This window comes from Paramisgurnus dabryanus, chromosome 11, assembly GCF_030506205.2.
Source record: "Paramisgurnus dabryanus chromosome 11, PD_genome_1.1, whole genome shotgun sequence".
In the NCBI taxonomy this organism is placed as follows: domain Eukaryota; kingdom Metazoa; phylum Chordata; class Actinopteri; order Cypriniformes; family Cobitidae; genus Paramisgurnus; species Paramisgurnus dabryanus.
Window position 1 is genome coordinate 834,880 of NC_133347.1, and position 21,909 is coordinate 856,788.

The window sequence follows — 21,909 nt, forward strand, 5'->3', positions numbered from 1 at the left end:
TCCACAAAGTTACATTTACAAATTGTCTTCTGCCAAACAAATTAGTGAGAGAAATCTAATTGACCTAATATGACAGGATTTTGTGTTTTTGAGTCTAATAACACTTCATTTGTGAAATTATTAAGGATGCACTGGTATATCGATTTATAATGTGTTTCAACAGATAAAAGAAATTTGTGTTTTTGAGTCTTTGAAACTTCATTTGTAAAACTATTAGGGATTTACCAATATGTCGGCCTAAAATCGTATCGACAGATAAAAGCAACTTTTGTTTATAGTCTATGAAAAAAATAACACTTCATTTGTGAAACTATTAGGGATGCACTGATATATCGGCCTATAATCATATCAACATATAAAAGCCATTTTTGTTTTTTAATCTTTGGAAAAAAACACTTCATTTGTGTAATTATTAGGGATGCACCGATATATCAGCCTACAATCGTATCCACAGATAAAAGTAATTTGGTTTTTTCAGTCTATGAAAAAAATAACACTTCATTTGTGAAATTATTAGGGATGCACTGATATATCGGCCTATAATCGGTATCGACAGATAAAAGCAATTTGTGTTTTTTAATCTTTGGAAAAAAACACTTCATTTGTGTAATTATTAGGGATGCACCGATATATCGGCCTACAATCGTATCCACAGATAAAAGCAATTTGGGTTTTTCAGTCTATGAAAAAAATAACACTTAATTTGTGAAATTATTAGGGATGCACTGATATATCGGCCTATAATCGGTATCGACAGATAAAAGCAATTTGTGTTTTTAAGTCTATGAAAAAATAACACTTCATTTGTGAAATTATTAGGGATGCACTGATATATCGGCCTATAATTGGTATCGACGGATAAAAGCAATTTGTGTTTTTGAGTCTATGAAAAAATAACACTTCATTTGTGAAATTATTAGGGATGCACTGATATATCGGCCTATAATCGGTATCGACGGATAAAAACAATTTATGTTTTTGAGTCTATGAAAAAATAACACTTCATTTGTGAAATTATTAGGGATGCACTGATATATCGGCCAATAATCGGTATCGACGGATACATTTTTTTTTTGTTTTTCAGTCTATGAAAAAATAACACTTCATTTGTGAAATTATTAGGGATGCACTGATATATCGGCCTATAATCGGTATCGACAGATAAAAGCAATGTGTGTTTTTGAGTCTATGAAAAAAGAACACTTCATTTGTTAAATTATTAGGGATGCACTGATATATCGGCCTATAATCGGTATCGACGGATAAAAGCAATTTGTGTTTTTGAGTCTATGAAAAAATAACACTTCATTTGTGAAATTATTAGGGATGCACTGATATATCGGCCTATAATCTGTATCGACGGATAATTTTTTTTTGTTTTTCAGTCTATGAAAAAATAACACTTCATTTGTGAAATTATTAGGGATGCACTGATATATCGGCCTATAATCGGTATCAACAGATAAAAACAATTTGTGTTTTTGAGTCTATGAAAAAATAACACTTCATTTGTGAAATTATTAGGGATGCACTGATATATCGGCCTATAATCGGTATCGACGGATAAAAGCAATTTGTGTTTTTGAGTCTATGAAAAAATAACACTTCATTTGTGAAATTATTAGTGATGCACCGATGTATCGCCCTATAATCCGTATCGACAGATAAAAGCAATTTGTGTTTTTGAGTCTATGAAAAAATAACACTTCATTTGTGAAATTATTAGGGGTGCACTGATGATTCGGACTATAATCGGTATCGACAGATAAAAGCAATTTGTGTTTTTTAGTCTATGAAAAAATAACACTTCATTTGTGAAATTATTAGGGATGCACTGATATATGGGCCTATAATCGGTATCGACGGATAAAAGCAATTTGTGTTTTTGAGTCTATGAAAAAATAACACTTCATTTGTGAAATTATTAGGGATGCACTGATATATCGGTCTATAATCGGTATCGACAGATAAAAGCAATTTGTGTTTTTGAGTCTATGAAAAAATAACACTTCATTTGTGAAATTATTTTGGATGCACTGATATATCGGCCTATAATCGGTATCGATGGATAAAAGCAATTTATGTTTATGAGTCTATGAAAAAATAACACTTCATTTGTGAAATTATTAGGGATGCACTGAAATATCGGCCTATAATCGGTATCGATGGATAAAAGCAATTAGGGTTTTTGAGTCTATGAAAAAATAACACTTCATTTGTGAAATTATTAGGGATGCACTGATATATCGGCCTATAATCGGTATCAACAGATAAAAGCAATTTGTGTTTTATAATCTTTGAAAAAAACACTTCCCTTGTGAAATTATTAGGGATGCACCGATATATCGGCCTACAATCGTATCCACAGATAAAAGCAATTTAGGTTTTTCAGTCTATGAAAAAAATAACACTTCATTTGTGAAATTATTAGGGATGCACTGAAATATCGGCCTATAATCGGTATCGATGGATAAAAGCAATTTGGGTTTTTGAGTCTATGAAAAAATAACACTTCATTTGTGAAATTATTAGGGATGCACTGATATATCAGCCTATAATCGGTATCAACAGATAAAAGCAATTTGTGTTTTATAATCTTTGAAAAAAACACTTCCCTTGTGAAATTATTAGGGATGCACCGATATATCGGCCTACAATCGTATCCACAGATAAAAGCAATTTAGGTTTTTCAGTCTATGAAAAAAATAACACTTCATTTGTGAAATTATTAGGGGTCCACTGATGTTTTGGCCTATAATCTGTATCGACAGAAAAAAAACAACCGATGATCAGGGCAGATTATATCCTGGCAATCAAAACGAATCATAACTTATGGTGTAAACCTATTTTTAATTGGGAAACAATGACACAGAAGTGCAGTTCGCTCTGCACTTCTAGGATTAAAATTATATTAAAAAAAAACTAAACTATTGATATCAGCGGATCGTGAATATCGCCATCGGCACAGGAATTTGGCAATGTGCATCCCAAGAAATTCGCCTTTGGTTGTTTCTCCTATGGCTAACTTACAATGTAATTCAGGTTTTTAGTGGTTATGAGCATTTCTTGTGCACTATATCTTATTTCAAAACTAAGAAAAGAAGAAAAGTAAGAAACAGCTCACAGGAGTCGTTGTGCTGAAATGTGCCAGACAAACAGTCAAGATGAGAGTAAAACTATCAGAGATTCTGGTAAAAATAAACTTTTAACAACCAGTTTTGACAGACTACCACATTTTACTCTAATCATTAATTTTTCTGTCCTACACTGTCCTCACTATATCGCCCTTGGTAGGCCTGATGTGTGAATTCAGTCTTGCAATTACAAACTAATGTTTGAATCCAAGAGATTTTTTTCAGATAAGTGACAATATATAGTCTTATTGAACTAGGAGGGACATTTTGTGCTCTGAACGTCACAGTATATTTATATAGTACAATGAACTCTTTTGTTTCAAAAGATCAAGGAAAATGTATTTGTGATAATGGGACTCTTTAAAAATTATAAAGGCTTAACTCCAGAAAATCATCAAGGACACAATGAACAACTTCTCAGGATCTGACACACATGTAGGCATATAAAGCTGCGCTACTATGATTCAGGAATGAATTGAACACATTACTCATAATCCCGCATGTTTCCTAACAATATTATCATCACTGAATCAACCTCAGGCGCACTATACGATAATTGTTTTATATTGTTGTGATTCAACGTTCAGCACAGCATTCAACATATTTCAAACATTTCTGCAGGAATTAATCTAATAATTTCTGCTTTAACAAAAGAATAAAGAGAGACTCACCTAATGAATTCAGATTTATCAGGATCATATAATGACATAAAGAGTTCTGCGTCTTCACCAATGTTGCATACGAAGTTTTTGAGATTCATGAGGAGGCTAAACGTGTGTACGCCGCTGAAGAGGGTCTGACGCCGCTTATCAACGTTCTGAAGACGCATCTGTTGCAAAACAGCAATAGAGAGAAATCAGTCAGGATCAAGTACACAACGGTGGGCGGTGCAACTGATGTTTTGAGTCTCCCATTAGAGTAAAGTCGTTAAACCATTATAATGTAAGGACAAAAGACAAATGCATGAGCTAGCGTCCCTACAAGAGTCACCTAAAGAATATCTGTGAATTATTCAAAAAGTGTATCTAGCTTTCGCCAACTAAATATTAATCTGAATGGCCTGGTTTTAACTTTCATAAAGATGGTTGTTGGGATGAAGTGGGTGTGATGGGTAATACCTTCTCCTCCTGAATCCTCTCATCAATACAGCGGGACGCAGACTCGTGTGCTCTGAAAAGGCTGACGGTGCTGGAGCTCTCGGGGACTAATGTGTTACCCGCCTCATCACGCACTACCAAATCAAGACCAAGAATCCTGTGCGAAAGCATGAGATCTTACCACATAATAATAATACTGATCATTTTACACTGGTTAAAGGAATTGTTTACCCAAAAAAGAAAATTTGCCAATAATTTACTCACCATAATGCCATCCTATACCTTTCTTCAGCCAAACACATTTTGAGTAACATTAAATAATATCTTTGCTCTATACGGCATATATTTATTACCTGCCATGTTGATTCCAAAGAAAAAGAAAGAAAGAAAAAGAGAGAGCGAGAGAGAGAGAGATTGTGTGAACGAGGCTACCTCTGTGCGTCTCTAAACAGCGCTGTTATTGCCTCGGAAAATCGTCTGTCATGTTGTTTTTGTTAGTCCGGTTATTACAGTTAACTATGCGAAGTGATATGGAACTGTAATACGGTAAAGAGAGCTGCATGGAACTACGTTCGCCATGCGTTTCCCAGAAAATAATTGCATACCGCAGAACGTTCATCAGCCAATCCGATTCAAGCTTTCAACGGACCCGTAGCATAAAGGACTATATTAGTGTTTTAAAGAAAAGAAAGCATGCTTACAACATTAGAAAATAATGATTAGCCAACAGGCTAATAACAACACATATTTTATCTAGAAATCGAGCTGCTCTTATCTCAAAATTAGGTCATATGTCGCTTTATATTTTAACAATCCATGATTTCTGAGGTTCTTTGTCTTGTGGAAGTTTGTAAAATGAAGTATTTTCTGTTTTGATGGCTACATGACCAGCATCCCGGAACAAAACAATAGGTTTAAAGCACACATTCTGGACGTCCATCCATCACAATCTCGTTTTGGTATCAACATGGCGCAGGCTGTACAAGGCTTATAGCTTTGTAATGGTACTGAATAGTTGATGTTTTTGAAGCGTATCCATCATCAGAAAAATGTAGGTACACCACTCAGGAAGGTTAGGGTTAGGGAGAGAAAAATATTTGTATTTTGTGCGTATTTAGTGATCGATACGTTGCAATTGAATGTTAACACATCTAGATTATGGCGGCACGCCAATTGGTCATGACTGCGCGTTTTGTCACACCACATATGACGACCAGTCATGAGACTTGTAAAAACCAGTCATCATCTTATGTGCTGATATGAAGCCAGCCTTTCTTACATCATTTTCAGATGACGTCCCACCATTTTTTTATCCAGATGTGTTTACATTCAAACAAGATGTATTGATCACTAAGTATGCTCAAAATATGTTTCCTTCACAAACAAAACACATCTGTTAACTCACCAGAGTCATATGGATTATTTTCCCTGATGATGGATGGGTTTCAAAAAACAGCCACTAATGCCATTACAAAGCAAGGAAGAGCCAGGATATTTTTATCAAAGTTTTTTTTGTCACTGTACAGAAAAAGTGACAAATACAGACAATACTCTGAACAAGTTGTCATCCTGTATTCCCAGGTGAACATCCCATCCCAATCCTCCAATAGTACAGTAAAGCACAAAAAAATCTAGATGGTGCAAAATAAAATGCAAATATACAAATAAACAGTGTTGGGGAAAGTTACTTTTTAAAGTAATGCATTACAATATTAAGTTACTTCCCAAAAAAGTAACTAATTGCCTTATACTTAGTTACATTACTTCATGGAAAGTAATGCTTACGTTACTTTTAAGTTACTTTTTCTTATTTGGCTGACACTTGATCTCTTTCAGGCCTTGCAGGTGTTTTTTATGATCGCAAAAATGTCAAGCTCTGGCCTGCCATCTCCGTTTTTGACTCAAACTGTTCCCGCTCAGGCTCACAGATGGCGTAATTCTACGTTAATATGTTACGTTTAATTCAGTACATTTTTTTATTTTTAAATTGAATTAATTAAACTGAAAAGTAAACGTTTTTTGAAAAAGTAACTCAAATATTAATGTGTTCAGTTATAAAGTAATGCGTTACTTTACTCGTTACTTCAGAAAAGTAATATTATTACGTAATGCGCGTTACTTGTAATGCATTACCCCCAACACCGCAAATAAATATACAGAAAAAGAAACCCTAGCCATATATGTGTTTGGTTAAAGTAAGGCAGGCATACACCCAAATTATAGGCTAATTTGTATTATTTGGTAAACTATTCCTTTAAATCAGTCCTTCCAGAAAACGCAATTATGCGATCGCATGATTCAACGCATAATCAGCCAAAGTCCACATATTTATGCGGGGGGCACCTTTTTTTAAATACGCCGCACTTTCACAGCGTAAACTGAAGATTTCCGTGCGCAAAATATGCAGGGCTTGCATGATTTCATAATCCCCGCATTGTCATAGCAAAAATCACATATATCTTAGAAGAAAGTTGAAAAATGTTGCATTTACTTCACACACGCGCAGCCATGTCCCCTGTTGCCATGGGAACTTAATGAAGTGACGTGATTATGTGACGTGAACATCATTGGAAAGCTGCAAAATTTTTGCAAGTTTCCACAATTTCATTGCATAAAATTGCATAAATGTCCCACATATTCCATCGCATATTTTAAGAAAATGTGCTCCAAGATCAAGGATTTTGCCGACAACAATAACAAAAAAAACATGTTTTTCTGGAAGGACTGTTTAAATGCTTTGATGCTTTAAATAAGACAAAATGTCCGTCAAATTTTGGCCCAAGCAATTGTAAACGATGAGCAAATGTGAAGCTGTATCACACCTGTTCCCATAATCAATTTTGGCTGTGACCTTCTTCTTGAGTTCCACCAGGTCATCGTTGGGAAGCGTCCCCGATACGATCTGCGAGCGGTATTCGATCAGGCTGTAGGCCATCTGCTGAACGTTCCGGAACAGCGTGGTCTTGTTGTTCTGGGGTGCACAGGAACAGGTGATTGAATACGATAAGACAGCTTAACACTCGTGACAGGATTTGACTTTGTTGAACGAACACACAGTGGGAAAATCTGTATTAAGCCGAAAAGGTCGGTAAGATGAACTCCATCGGCTTGAGCCACAGGTGGATTGACGTACCACGTAAAGTTTGTGCCAGATTTGTGTCCATTCTCTCAGCGTAGTGCCAAGCTCTTGAACCAAGGGTAAGTCTGCAGGTACCACAGTCTCTTGTTTGCTAAACATAAAGACGGATGTAAGAAAAACATGATTCAGATGTCGCAGCTATAGGATAAAGAATGAAGCGCTGCTAGTGGGAAGCAGGTGCAATGTTTTGAAAGCACCACAGAGCCACAGGGAAAAACAAGCAATGAATTGCTTATACAGTAGCTGTCTCTGTGTATTAATCCTGGAGAGAAGAAAGCAGAACGTATAATAAAAATTATCAAATTAAACTTTAGTTTTTAAGCAAAACTTCTCAAACAAAATGTGTAAACTGAAATACATTTTAAAAGCAAAACTACAAGCCACTATACACACCAAATAACTTCTGAGTGACGGACAATTTGTCACTAATAACTTACGGAGCAAAATTAACATATGATTCGCCTCTTACCCGGTTCCTTCAACTTTAGCTTCTTTCAAATGAATGTAGTTGGCAGGAAAAATGCCCTTTGAAATAAGACAATGAACAAAAGCACTTGTGAGAACCCACACAATTCATTCGGGCCGCTGTTGAATGTCAGGTAATGATTAGATTGTCACTTTATCAGTAGGATGATAATTATCAAACACCTTCTGTGATTTCTGTCGCAGTGTGTATCCTCTGTACCACCCTGGGAGAAAGAGAGCGAGAAAGAAAGAGAGATATTTGTGGTAGATGGCACATTTATTTTACATTATTGATATAACAGGCAGATGTCGTCAGTTCCTTAGTCATATGAGATTGTCACCAACGAGAGCATGAATACACTGAAACTGGGACGGTTGTCAGCGTTTCTATTATGTAAAGGAAACAATGATTTCTTTTCTGTTTTAAAATTAAATACTGAGTAGACATGCTGTAGCATTCACATTAGTGCATTTAAGTCATGTCATAACATTCATATTTGCATGATAGCATGCTTGAATTGTACAATATTGTAATTAAGTAGGATTTTGATTTAAGCCACGACTTCATCATGTCAGGTTTTTGTGCAATAGGTATTGATGACAACAAAGTTTGTTCATGTTTGTGTATTGTCATCGCAAGGCAGCTGTAAGTCTCACAAAAAAAAAAAAAATGATGGGATTCGTTCAAAAACATATCATTATCCAAAAAAAGCACAGATGAAACGCCACCGCTAAACCTAGCGCCGTGGAGGCAAACAGATCAAACTAAAACTAATTGGGCATAAACACCAAACACAAATTCAAGGATTCGCAAATAGAAACGAACTCGCACGGGGCGATGCAAATGACGCGGATTGGGCAGCGAAAAAACACGCACTATTCACTTCAAATGCATCTTCTCGCAGGTTGAAAATATTCAAGCTAAAATTTTGCATGAAATTTCCGCAAGTAATCTAGAGCGAGGAAAGTACTGCTTTGCATTTGGTGTATACGCAACGCAGCATTACAAATTAAATGTACAAATTCATACAATTTAGCCACCTTGTAAAATAGGTAAATATTGCAACAAATTTGTTTTATCTGAATTAGAAATTGCAAAACTACATTTCCCATAATTCTCTGATTTACAAAATATATTAATTAACCACTTAATGAAGAAATATAGCACTTAATTTTGTTAGCTAGCTTCTTCTCATTAGCAAAAAAATATAATTTAATGCAAACTGTCTTAATGAGATGCTCCAGCCAAATATTAAAATTACCCCATGATTAAATCACCCACAAGCAATCCGAGATCCACATCTCCATCATCTTTCAGAAGACCACATTTGGAGTTATTTTATTAAATGCAATTGCTTTCCCAAGCGTATAATGATAGAAAACAGGAATCAGGGGACATCTTCTGACTTTAAAACCCAAAAAATACATTAATCCTTTAAATAAGTAATCCACACGGCTCCAATGGGTTAATAAAGGTCTTCTCAAGGTAATCAGCGATTTTGTAAGAAAATTCATATTTTAAAAAGCACCTATCGTCCAATTCCAGTTTTTACATTTCCATGGCCAATCAGGGACACAGCGCTTTTCAAATCGATGAGTTTTGTACAAAATCCGTGCGTTGTAGGAAGACATTATATCTGGAGCTACAAAGATTTACGGTATGTGGAAAATAATTTTCTAATCCCAGTTTTCTACCACTATAACCATAAACCACGCAAACACATTGTATTATACCAAATACACAAAATAACGTTGTTTTTAGCAATGAAATAGGTGGCCTTTAAACTTTATAAAACTATAATAAATAGTTTCCTTTAACGACGCCATCTTGGACGCAAATTCACTGTGAAATCTACTCATGGCCGGAAGCTAGTTATTACAGTTTATAAAGGCCCTGTCCACAAGTACACAGGTATTTTCAAAATACAGGATTTCCCACAGCACTTTGCTGTTCAGGCGGCCCACCTAAGGTGGGAAACCCTACCACCTTATCTAGGTCGTCCAAAAAATATATAATTTCACTGCACAAAAGGCCATCAAGTGCATCCTGGAGTATAGCACAGACGCGCTTCACACCGTGAGTTTGTGTTTATTAACCCTTTAGTTTCCCTTCATCACGCAGCTATTCCCGTAAGATGTAGCTATTAAAAACATTAAATTCATTAATAATCTAGTATGTGTTCGTTTTCTGTCATAGTTCCTTCAAAATTAAGCTTTATTTGAGTGTTTTTAATAAAAATATTTTCATTTTCATCATGACGCGTATAGCCCGTCCTTTTGATTGTCACGCAACCCCAACCCTACCACCTTAACAAACAAATAATTTTGGCTGTTCATCCACACGCAAACGCAGTATAAGGTGACTGAACCCCGTTCTTTTTTAGAAACTCCAGTTACAGTGTTGTAGTGTAGACGGTAAAACCTGAGTTTTTAACCTATGACATAATAGACATTATATACGTAGATGCCTTATAGACTGACGCTGCCTATTGGAGTTGTTGTGTCAGCGCGGCCGCCATCTTGAATGGGTACCCAATGCACCCCCCAGCATTTATTTCTACTGAGGAAGGTGTATCCCCAATTACAATAATAAAAACATAATGTCTGTGTGTGACGTGCTAAGGGGAAACTCTGCAATGGCTTCTAATTGGCCAACATTGCTTTACGGCTAGGGATATATCCCCGTCTGTTGCTTTTGTATGGTATTGACAGCGCTTCATATCAGGTTTTTGCGTGTTCATGTGGACACAGAGATTTTTTTAACAAAATAAAAATTCAGTTTATAAAAAATACCTGTGTATGTGTGGATTAGGCCAAAGATTAAAACATGGATATTTTTCTTATTAAATTGCATCGATTACACGCAAAAGACCTTTATTAACCCCTTGGAGCCATGTGGATTACCTCTGTGAAGGATGGGTGCACTTTTTAGGGGTTTAATGCCAGAAGTTGTTCCCTGATCCCTGTATATCACCTAAGTAAATTGTTTAATTCTTATGGTCAGGAATAGGATTAAAACAATCATAAAACAAAAGCAGGACTTTGTTTTCAAAAACTTTTGAGTTGTACTTACAACTAAACTCAATGCATTGAAAGTGTTGAACAATTATTTAACCTAATGCGTTGCAGGTCATGTTTGAAGCTTTCAGCATTCCTGTGCCTCTGAAGAACTCAATGATATCTCAGATTAGGCGCTGGCACGAGTGTGAACATGTTATCAGAAAGTGTAGGTGTATGTGTCAGGACAGGCTGAAACAGAAACCTCACCTTCAAACGTCTCCAGTATGTGTACGGTGTCCCCCACCTGAAGACTTAACTCCGCCTCTCCTTTTGCGTTATAGTTATAGATAGCTGAAATGTAAAACAAAGGGGTCACGAATGGCAGAAAGCAGTAAAAGTAAAAATAGCTCGAATGCCTGTCTGTCCTGCGAAAGAGAGGAAAAAATGTGACAGCGCAGAACAACACAGCGACAGTTGCATGAGATCTCAAATTCTGCAAGGAAACTTGACGTGTTGACGTCTGTCAGTATGACTCACGACAGCATAATTTCCCAGCAATCCAAACTCCCAATGAGATTGAAATAACATAACTAAATTTTGACATTTTCCAAAGAAATTACTAGTGTGCCAAATTCTGCACCAAAATGCTACGGCGTAGTGGGTGGTTGCAAAAGTGTTTCTTGCATGTTGTTATGTATTTAATAAAAACTATACTCCAGCCAAATATCAACATTACCCCATGGTGTGCTTACGGCCAAGCAATCCAAGATACATATGTCCATTATCTTTTTAGACAAACACATTTGGAGTCATTTTAGTAAATGCTTATAAAAGAAGAAAACAGGGATCAGGGAACAACCTCTGACCCAATAAAGTGCATCCATCATTCACAGAAGTAATCCACAGTGTTCATCTGAAAGATGACGGACATATGTATCTCAGATTGCTTGAGGGCAAGTAAATCATGAGGTAATTTTGAGTATCCCTTTAAGGTGTCACACAAAACCTCTCCTGAAGTCTCTATTACTTTATTCAGACAGCCAGAAATCTAATATGTTGTGCTTTCAACAAAAATGTCTCAAGTTCAGTGTAAAGGCGGTCGCACACCGGGCGACAAGCAGCGCATCGCGTAGTTTGTACAACTCGCAGGTACTTCAAGGAGCCTACTTCAAGATGCAAAATATGTATTAGCAACCTATGTTAATCATTAGGATCACATCATATTTGGGACATATTTGGGATTTGAGCTGCGTCCAGAGTTACAGCGGACAGCCGCCGTCAGTGTGTGAATGTACAAGGGGGTCGGACTGGGGGTAAAACCAGTACTGATTGTCGGGAAACAGATATATCGGTCGATCTCTAAACGAAAGCACAGAAACCGACTCTTATCAATGTAGTATACATGCCAGTCCAGTATGTGGCGCTGTAATCTGCCACAAAGAAACACTAAAAACAGGGCTTGGAGAATGGACTTAAATAAACCTTGTTGTTGTCCATGATCCTTTGTTTGCTTTAATAAAGCTTGTTTACGTTATGTTTACGTGACATAAAATATATCGATTGGCTGTACACACAAAACACACATAGGGCCCAGTTTCAAAAAATAGAGGTTTCAGGCTCCCAAAATGCCAGATCCGTCTGAACGAAATGCCAATACAGAACAAAAAAACTAATACACAACTCTTCAGAACAAGCCGCATGATTTGAAGCATCATTCAAAACTTTATGACTCTAAGGGTCAGGTGTTTCTTCATATTTCTAACTCCAGTGTGAGAAACAAATAATAGCGATGTTTGCCCTAGCAGTCACACTTAATAACACACCTGAGCCCATGTCATCATCCTGTTAGGAGCAGTATGATAGACAACACAAGACTGTCTGGCACAAAACGCAATTGAATTGTTGAGAATGTGAGCCTACTGGAAGGCTTTTTAATGGAGGTGGAAACATTTTTTGGGTTGTTGAACTGCAGATGAACCTCAGACTGTACATGTCTACACTATAGGATTGAAGTCTGAAGCTTTGAGTTCTCCCTCCCTCTTGAATGTTGAAGGACACTACAGCGGGAATTTAAGATTTCTCGGTGACATGCACCTGCCATCATCACACTGTTTACTGTCAGCTGAATGCACAAAAATAAACACTTGTGTGTGCGCACAGATAGGATATACTGTGGCAATGGAAGTAGACAAACATTATTATTCCCATACACACAGAGTATATTAGATTATTGATATGATGTGTGGGGAATATACAGGCTAAACCTGTTAAACAGTCTTAACCAATATATAAACTTGAGCATCAGGGTTCTGCGAAAATAGAGTTGCAAAGGGGAAGAAAGTTTTCGGTAAATTTACGAAAACTTTTCATGGGAAAGTTTGGAAATATTTCAAATTGGAAACTTACCAGGAATTTAAGGAAATGTATAAACATTTTGTGTGGTCATAAAGCAGACGTGCGTGCAAGGTAATACAAATTTAAAAAATGGAGTCTTGACTGATTTAATTGTAGGTAGAACTTTAATTGATTATTTCATTGAGTTACACAATAGCATAATAAACATTATTATAGTTATATTATAATAGTGCTAGCTTACATTTAAATATCTGATTTACTGTCTAACTAGCTACTGTATAAACTAGGGCTGGGCAAAAAAAAAATCGATTTTTCGATTAATCGTTTTTTAAACCGTGGTCGATTAAAAATCGATTCTCAAAGAGCAAAATCGATTTTTTTTTTTCATATTTATTTCCACAAACATTGACCAGAGGAATGGAAGCATTTTAGATTTCGCAAGCAAGACGTGTTGTGGCTTTTAATTTCTTTTTATTAATTACCCACTTGTAAACTGCTGTTCATTGTTCTTTTTTATTAATAAAGTATGTGTATTAAATCTATATTCATTGAGTTGAATCGAGAATCGAGTATAAAAACCTACCTGAGAACCGGAATCGAAAATTTAATCGAGAATCGGAATCGAATCGATTTGATAGCTTGTGAATCAAAATCGCATCGATCTGGAACATCTGAATCGATACCCAGCCCTAGTATAAACACATTTTGGTATTTGCTAGTTAAACTGTTAAAATGTAGCAAGTAATATATTTTTTTTTTATTTAAGGTGGAGTAAGTGTGTGTGGGGGGGAACTGCTTTTTTAAATATCTCACCTAAATGTTTTCTCATGTCTTTGCAACAGTATAATGTTGTTGCACACTCGCTTACACACAGCACAAGGACGTTTTAAACAAATGTATGTTATTTACGTGAATACATGCAAAGATTAACATTTTGAGATTATTTTGTTTGCAGGATTCAAGAAATGATCTGTGCATGTTATGGGAGAATGCAAGTACATGCAGGGGGTGTGGCTTCAATGGCCCTTCAGTAAGCAGTGTGCTGTGCATGGGACTGAGGAATGGGCAGGGTAGAAATTCAACTAAAATTGCCTTAAATCTTGTCGTTTTAAACAAAATTATGCAGCAAGATTTTTTAAGTATAAAAAGTATTAAAAAAGGCTTGTTATGTGATTTTGGTTGTAACCATCACTATTATTACGGTTTATAATGTTCCTGTAGCTCATTTGGTAGAGCAATGCATTTGCAGTGCAAAAGGTCATGGGTTCAATCCCAGGGAAAACCTATAGTATACTGATCAATGTATACACTGAAAGCACTTCAGATAAAAATGCCTGCCAAATGCACAAACATATAAGTATGAAGATGTGAGACTTCAGATGAAAAATCCTCTAAGTGCATCTGATGTTTTTTTTTTGTAAGTACTAAGTGAGCGTTTTTTTCTCAGGCTCTTATGTTTAGGTTTACACTTTAATGGCAATGAAAAGATTATTAGTCAGATAATAAGTTATTACAATTTCTTATTTTTACAAATTTTGTTTTACAATTACAGGACTCGATAAAAAAAAAAACACATTTAAGTGCGTGCAAAAACCTTCACTACTAAAAAGGTTTTCAGGCACTCTTCACTGTTCTCTCTGCATTAAAGAAAAAGGCTACAAACATTCTGTCTTTAAATGTAATATATTCGGTCAATCGTTCATCCCATTCCTCTTTTGTGCACTTATATATACATACATATTTATGCATTTGGCAGACGCTTTTATCCAAAGCGATTTACAGTGCATTACAAGCTATTTTTTTTATCAGTATTTGTGTTCCCTGGGATCGAACCCATGACCTTTTGCAATGCAAACGCAATGCTCTACCACTGAGCTATACAGGAACACACAATTGGAGGACTTTTCTGAAAATTCGTTGTGGCATTTAACAGATTTTGGCAACAGAGCATTATTAATGAACGGCTTGAGGTTTGGATTAAGCGACTTTAAAGCGAAATTAATTGATGAATTTATAATACGTGCCGAGATAATGCAGTCAATATATTTATTACACGGCTCGTTGGAATGCTTGATTCTGATTGGCCAGTCGCAAAATTTGCCTGTTTGTTCTTCCCAGAAAACAATCGCTCAAAACTAATAACACGCGGTAACGTGGATGCTACAATAATAATTCATATTTAATGTCTTTTAATAACATATATAACAATATATTTACAAATGATTAAACCAAATAGCGCATTCGTGACAAATAAACCTAAAATAAAAGTGTTTTCCTCGTGGAAGGTTTGCATTTGTTAAAAATTGGCTAATAAATATCAAATCAATATTTAATGCTCCTTACTTACTTATAAGGTAAATAGCTGTGTATTAAGCAGGATAACATATAGGCTGCCAGATGTTCTCGTGAAATAAGCCCCTTCAGTGTGTTACAAGACCCTCCTGATCATACTGTCAGGGCTTATTTTTGCAATAACAACCTGCTGTCTATAAATTATCCCTTACTTATTTCATTTTTGATGGAGGTGGCATTTAGCGGCTTTTCTGAGCTCTTCATATACGAAGGTGCATCATCCATGGGTTGGCCTTGACTTATCATCAAGTCCTGCCCCCCTTGGTTACTGTTGCTACAGGCATTTGATCTACTGCTGTCAAGTTGTTCAAATAAAAAGCTTTATACTCTAAACATTGTTTAAAATCAAAAGTCTCTTTTATTACAAAATGCGTTTAGAATGAAACAGTACATAGGTCTAAATTTTGTGAATACTTTTATATAAATTACAGCGTATATTGCTCGCCCCTCGGCTGGCACGATAAACAATCAAAATAAACAGGCAAAAACAACTTATTGTTTATATCAGGCACTGCAATATCCTGCATTGTGAGAAAGCAATAATATCTGCAGCACGCTGACTCTCGGCTCAAAGCTCAGTGTTTGTTCAGGCATGCACACAGTTCAGCTCAAATAAAGACTCGCTGATAAACTCAAACGCTCGAGGCTATGTTTCATGACATGCGTCCACTAGTGCACTGCACACACAACCCATAAGTCTGTTCTTCTGTTCTTTCAATGGCAAAGTATGTAACAACAGCTGTGTTTGCGTATTATTATCTATTAAATCTGACGTAGTACTCTTATATGAAACGTGCCGTTACTTCCGCTCAAGAGTCATGTGCTACAGTGCTCATGAACTTCTGCTCTGGTTGGGTCAGATTAATGATCTATAACATATTAGCTCATAACGTATCCTGTACACACCCAAACAGATCTAGGCCTTGGAGAGGAGAGCCACATGAATAGATGATGAATTCCATCGCCTCTGGCTACATTCATCACGCTTAGCGGGAAACCTCTGTCATTGCATTAAAAAAAACATTTAAAATCGCTTAAAACCTCCAGCTTGTTCCTTCTGATTGGCGGTGGCCCAGCATTGATATTTATTTAGCGGAAAAACAGCAGAGAGAAACGTTTGATGGAGCATCAAATTTATTCATTGATGATAATATCTTCATTTTATTCTCTCATTTCTAGGGAGAAATTTGCATTGTGGTCACTAAATATTTGTTCGGTTACATCTTAAGCTTGCTTGAATTCGTTCTAGATTATTAAATGTGACGTTATTGTGCAGATTATGGATAACATCATAATGCTGTCTGTTTTAGTCATTGACTAACTAGGCAGCAGCTTTAGATTTAAAACACAGCCTGGCTGTCGCAGACAATGTTGCACTTACACACTAGGCATCATCTGAGCGTGTGATTTGCTGTTTGGGCCATAAAGGCGTCACAATGATCAGGCCTGGTGCATGCTGGGACGCGGGCTTTGCTAATAGTTCATCTCTGACCGGTCTTTGTGTAGAATACACAATGACATAACCTACATAGAGGTCACAAACACGCCGTCACTTGTTATGTTGCCATGTGATTTTTGTTGTTATTGCTTTACTTGTATCTACAAATTTAGGTGCTGTTTACAACTGGTATTTTTAAGATTTGTTTTGGCTAGTCAGATCACAAGTGGACAACACTTAATAGAGGTGTATATGGGGTGCAAAATGTTTTGAGCTTGTCCACTTTTAACCACATTCAGAGGTAGTCAAAAAGCATTCAACGGGATTGCTTTTATTGTATACACACACGCATGTGGTCATATGTGTTCAAGCAACCACAAAGACCGCCTGCTGATCTAATGCAGGGGTGTCAAACTCATTTTAGGCTGAGGGCCGGATGGTAAATAACGTCACCAAGTGAGGGCAGGAACATTTTTTTTTAAACATAGTGTGCTGATAATTGTGTTAATATTAAAGGGACTGTACGTAGGATTTTAAGTGTTTTATTAATCAAAATCAATGTCTTTATTCATAAATATGTTCTCATTGGTGTCAAATGACCTCTGCCAATGATCTGACCCGGTAAGTTAGTTTTGGTAAACCATTCACTGTGAGCATGTGAAAATTAAGTCATTGAAATTTGGCTCCCCTTGTGATGTCAGAAGGGGATAATACTGCCCCTTATTCTGCACTATCCAACCACGGCACTGCCATTTAGTGCAGAGATCAGATCATTTGCATTTAAAAGGTTACACCCAAAAATGGCACATTTTTGCTCACACCTACAAAGTGGTAACAGCGTTATCACACCTTTATGTTTTAGGTTGAACTGTGAAGACTTCCTGCTGAAAATCTTCTTCACTAACCTATACCCTAAAAATATCATCATTTGCAGTTAAATGGGCAAGGGCAAAACTGAAACGAAAGCTAAAAAAGACCTAGCGAACCTAGCAAACTAGTTGTTTGATGTCTGACCAACAGATTACATGTACTATAAAAACGCTCGAACACAACAATCAGCTCTGTGTTTTAACCGGCCAGCTGACCAGACTTGGCATAAACACCAAGTACAGTAGTGCACTGCATGGAGCTCAGAAATAAAAGCTCATATGCAAAAGCCACCCATTCATTAAATCCTATTATGCAATGCACTCCATGCTAAATATTTACATCTTCGTTCACGATCACATTTAAAACACTCATTCCAACACTGGGACATCTTAAAAGTAGGGCTGGGTATCGATTCAGATGTTCCAGATTGATTCGATTTCGATTCACAAGCTATCAAATCGATTCGATTCCGATTCTCGATTAAATTTTCGATTCCGGTTCTCAGGTAGGTTTTTATACTCGATTCTCGATTCAACTCAATGAATATAGATTTAATACACATACTATATTAATAAAAAAGAACAGTGAACAGCAGTTTACAAGTGGGTAATTAATAAAAAGAAATTAAAAGCCACAACACGTCTTGCTTGCGAAATCTAAAATGCTTCCATTCCTCCGGTCAATGTTTGTGGAAATAAATATAGCAAAAATCGATTCTGCTCTTTGAGAATCGATTTTTAATCGACCATGTTTTAAAAAACGATTAATCGAAAAATCTATTTTTTTTTGCCCAGTCCTACTTAAAAGTGCCAAGGGTGAAGACGAGCACTCATTTAAACGGCACGGATGCATATGCAGGTCTTTTATTATGGCCTGAAAGTTGATAAAGGCATTAAGAAAACAATCCAGAAACTTGATTTGTCTTTCATCACTCACAGATAAAGAGATCTGTTGGACTTTATGGGTGTGTTCAGTTTGCATATGCACAGATTAATGTTACTGGAAGGGAAATGTTTTTTTATGACTGTGATCATTTCATGTTTCAAGTTGCAAGTTTGCTTAGTAACTGTATGCAAAAAAACAAGCCCTTAAGACAAGAAAAACAATGGACAATACTTTTACAATTACATCTAAAGGTTGTTGCATGGTTTCTTGCAACTGGGCCCCAGGAGTCTGATAAAATATAATCAAAATAGAAAAACAAAGTAAAACAGTTTACAGAAAACCGTTTACAATATAGTGTACATGCAAATATATTAGCACGTGTAAAGGTGCTCTCACTTTAAACAGAAATTGTGCAGTGTCACAGGGTCACTTCGTCAGCTCTGTCAGTTTGTTGCATACTGTATATCTACAGTATGTATTGTTTACAAAAGACACAGCATTTCGCTCCATTATGTGTACTAAAACATGACTAAAAAATAAGTAAATTTAACTTGACTAAAAATGTAAAAATGTTTGAGCCAACAAAGAGCAATAAGCATACAACGCTCATCCGCGTAACTAACTTGTGATACAAAATGTCAACAACCCTAAAACACTTTGTTCCGTTGGAAGTTTCTGTATGACAACTTAAAACTTTTCATTGCAGGACTCTCAGGTGTGTTTACAGGTAAAGGTGCGGCTGAGCTCGAGCTCAAACTCTAACGCAACTCGTGTAAACTGAAGGAAGAGACGCGAAAGCGCGTTTAAAGTCACTTACCCACTCCATATTTCTCCCTTTTAGTGGGAATCCAGCGCGTCATGGCGGGAAAAGTTTAGTGAGATGAAATAAATCATATGAATAAAGTGTAAAGTGAAGGATCTGCTGTCTGAATGTAACAGTTCCAGTTCCGGTTACGCTCTCTCTCTCTCTCTCTCTCTCTCTCTCTCGCTCTCTCTCTCGCTCTCTCTCTCTCTCTCTCTCTCTCTCTCTCTCTCTCTCTCTCGCGCGCGCGCTCTCTCGAACACAAACTCATTCATTTAGGCTACACACACAGTCGTCATCAGTTTATGTTTACGTCAAATACGTCAAATATTATATAAATTAAAAACACAGCAAACATGATTTATTAATCTGTGTTAATGTTATATGTTGTTCATTTTAGTTTTATTGTGCTAATGTTAGTATTTTTTTTTTTAATTATTAATATAAATATTGTCAGTAAATTCTGAAAATAACATGAGTAAAGGTTAATAAATGCTATAGAAGTAGCCATTGTAAGTTCATGGTAGCTAATTCATTTTTTTTTTAAATACAACCATATTAGTGTTACCAAAATATATTTAAAAGTGAAATAAATCTAATTATCATGTATGGTATTTTCGAAGAGTTAATGCATCTGCATTGTGCTACAGTTGCAGTTGTACATGTACTTTAGGCTTGCACAGTGTTACTGAAGGCTGAATTTTTGCAAGGTTTCCTGGGAAACTGTATATTTTCTCTCTTTGTTGTGAAGAAAAGAAAAAAACGACAATAAAATTGACTGACTTTGAGATGTATTAAGTGTAGTCTCTCTTTGGAAGTTTTTAAGCAGCATAGCTTTAACTTTGTGCTTTGAATCTTTGTTTTTCATGTACTGTTGTTTGTTTACAAATACATATTTATTTACTTGTGCACATATGAACTGCGAATGCATTGGCTGCCAATAATGCTTGCTAATTTTAACTAAACCTTTATTTTATTTTCAAGATAAGAAAAACTGTGAGCTTTTTTGTATGTTTGTTTTTTACATTTGGCACATGGCCTTAATCATTCCTACTGGGATATTATCATAGATACCGAATGGAGCATTAAAGGGCAGGAATGTCTGGAATCTTCTGTTGTTACAGCAACTGCTACATCTCTCATGTCTCTCTCTCTTTCTCTCTCTTTCTCGCTCACTCACTGTATACATATGTTTTTAAAGGCGTAGTGTATTAAGCTGCAAGTGTAATATATAAATGAAATGAAAAGTGCAACACTCTTTGTGTAGGAGGGTTTATTCTGCAAAAGCCCAGCTGTTTAAGTCTGAATCAAATTGCCACTTCTCAAAATCTCCAGTATATCTGAACAAAACTAATTTCATGATCCCTCTGCAATCATAAAGGCCTATAGACTAAACATTTTTAGAGACTTTTATCTTGCTCTTTTGGTTTACTCTCATGACGTTTATCTTCTAAGAATTCAAGAGTTTGAGTGACTGGGCTGCCAGTGATGTAGCCTATTTATAGTCAGTATAAATCATTTGAATAATATTATCAGTGTCCATTGTTCATTGTGTAGTTGTTCTTTGGGTCAAATCCACCACCCTTTCAATTTAATTTACATGGCAAAGTTAATAAAAACATATTAAATAAGTTAATAGTACAATTTATTTGTTGAATATGATGTCTTTTTTTAGATGCTCCAAATATTTTTTCTAGATAACACAAATGCCGAGTAAAACATTCCATTCCTTCCAGCCTGCAGGGAATTTTAGGGGAACATGTAAACAAATAAAATTAACTACAGAATGAATTCGGCCACGAGAAGAATGTCAAATTAAAAGTCTTCTTCTCACAGGCCCTTAACAATTGACCCATGGCCCCCATGTTTTTGGCAGGAACAGAGAGCCATCAAGTGTCCAATATGGCTCACTGCATTCAATTCATGTTATTCAAAACCAGTATGGATTTACTTTTGACATTGAAATGACAGTTTTATTTTTACAGGGTGATTTATGATCGCTTCCTCATGACTTTTTGGAGTTATAATATACCTTGACATTTTACTGGACTTTATTGAGTCAGGTTAGTTATGAATGGAATCTGAAGGTCAACCTGTCAGCGTAACGTTATACAGTCAGTTACATAAAATCATTAGGTTTATGTAGCATGGGTCATCAATATTAAATTAAATTAAATGCAAATTCTTAAACAATAATTGTAAGCCAATAACGGTGACTAGTAATTGGAATACATATTGCTATAAAATTACACATAGCTTATAATATTGCCTATCACATAGTATAACTCATAAAAAATGTGAGGGAGTGATGCATGGTTTGATGAGATAGAAAACTGAGCGAGCCCCTACGACTTTCCTTTCGGTTGAGGATC

At 36.0% G+C, this 21,909-nt stretch overlaps 1 protein-coding gene across 2 annotated transcripts in view; it reads right to left on the reverse strand.

Moving 5' to 3' along the window:
- The window catches only part of dock5 (dedicator of cytokinesis 5), an 89,066-nt gene extending 69,352 nt beyond the window's left edge, over positions 1–19,714 (reverse strand). The window contains exons 1-8 of one of the 2 annotated variants that reach the window (XM_073816172.1): positions 19,553–19,711; positions 11,103–11,186; positions 8,019–8,059; positions 7,840–7,895; positions 7,365–7,461; positions 7,054–7,202; positions 4,253–4,388; positions 3,806–3,963 (exon numbers count right to left, since the gene is read on the reverse strand). In XM_073816172.1, coding sequence (XP_073672273.1) covers positions 3,806–3,963; positions 4,253–4,388; positions 7,054–7,202; positions 7,365–7,461; positions 7,840–7,895; positions 8,019–8,059; positions 11,103–11,186; positions 19,553–19,595 — 764 coding nt within the window. In that variant the 5' untranslated portion in view covers positions 19,596–19,711. Of the gene's footprint in view, positions 1–3,805; positions 3,964–4,252; positions 4,389–7,053; positions 7,203–7,364; positions 7,462–7,839; positions 7,896–8,018; positions 8,060–11,102; positions 11,187–19,552 lie in introns of both variants that reach the window. The other variant, XM_073816173.1, reaches the window with a different exon arrangement.
- Positions 19,715–21,909: the final 2,195 nt, after the last annotated feature.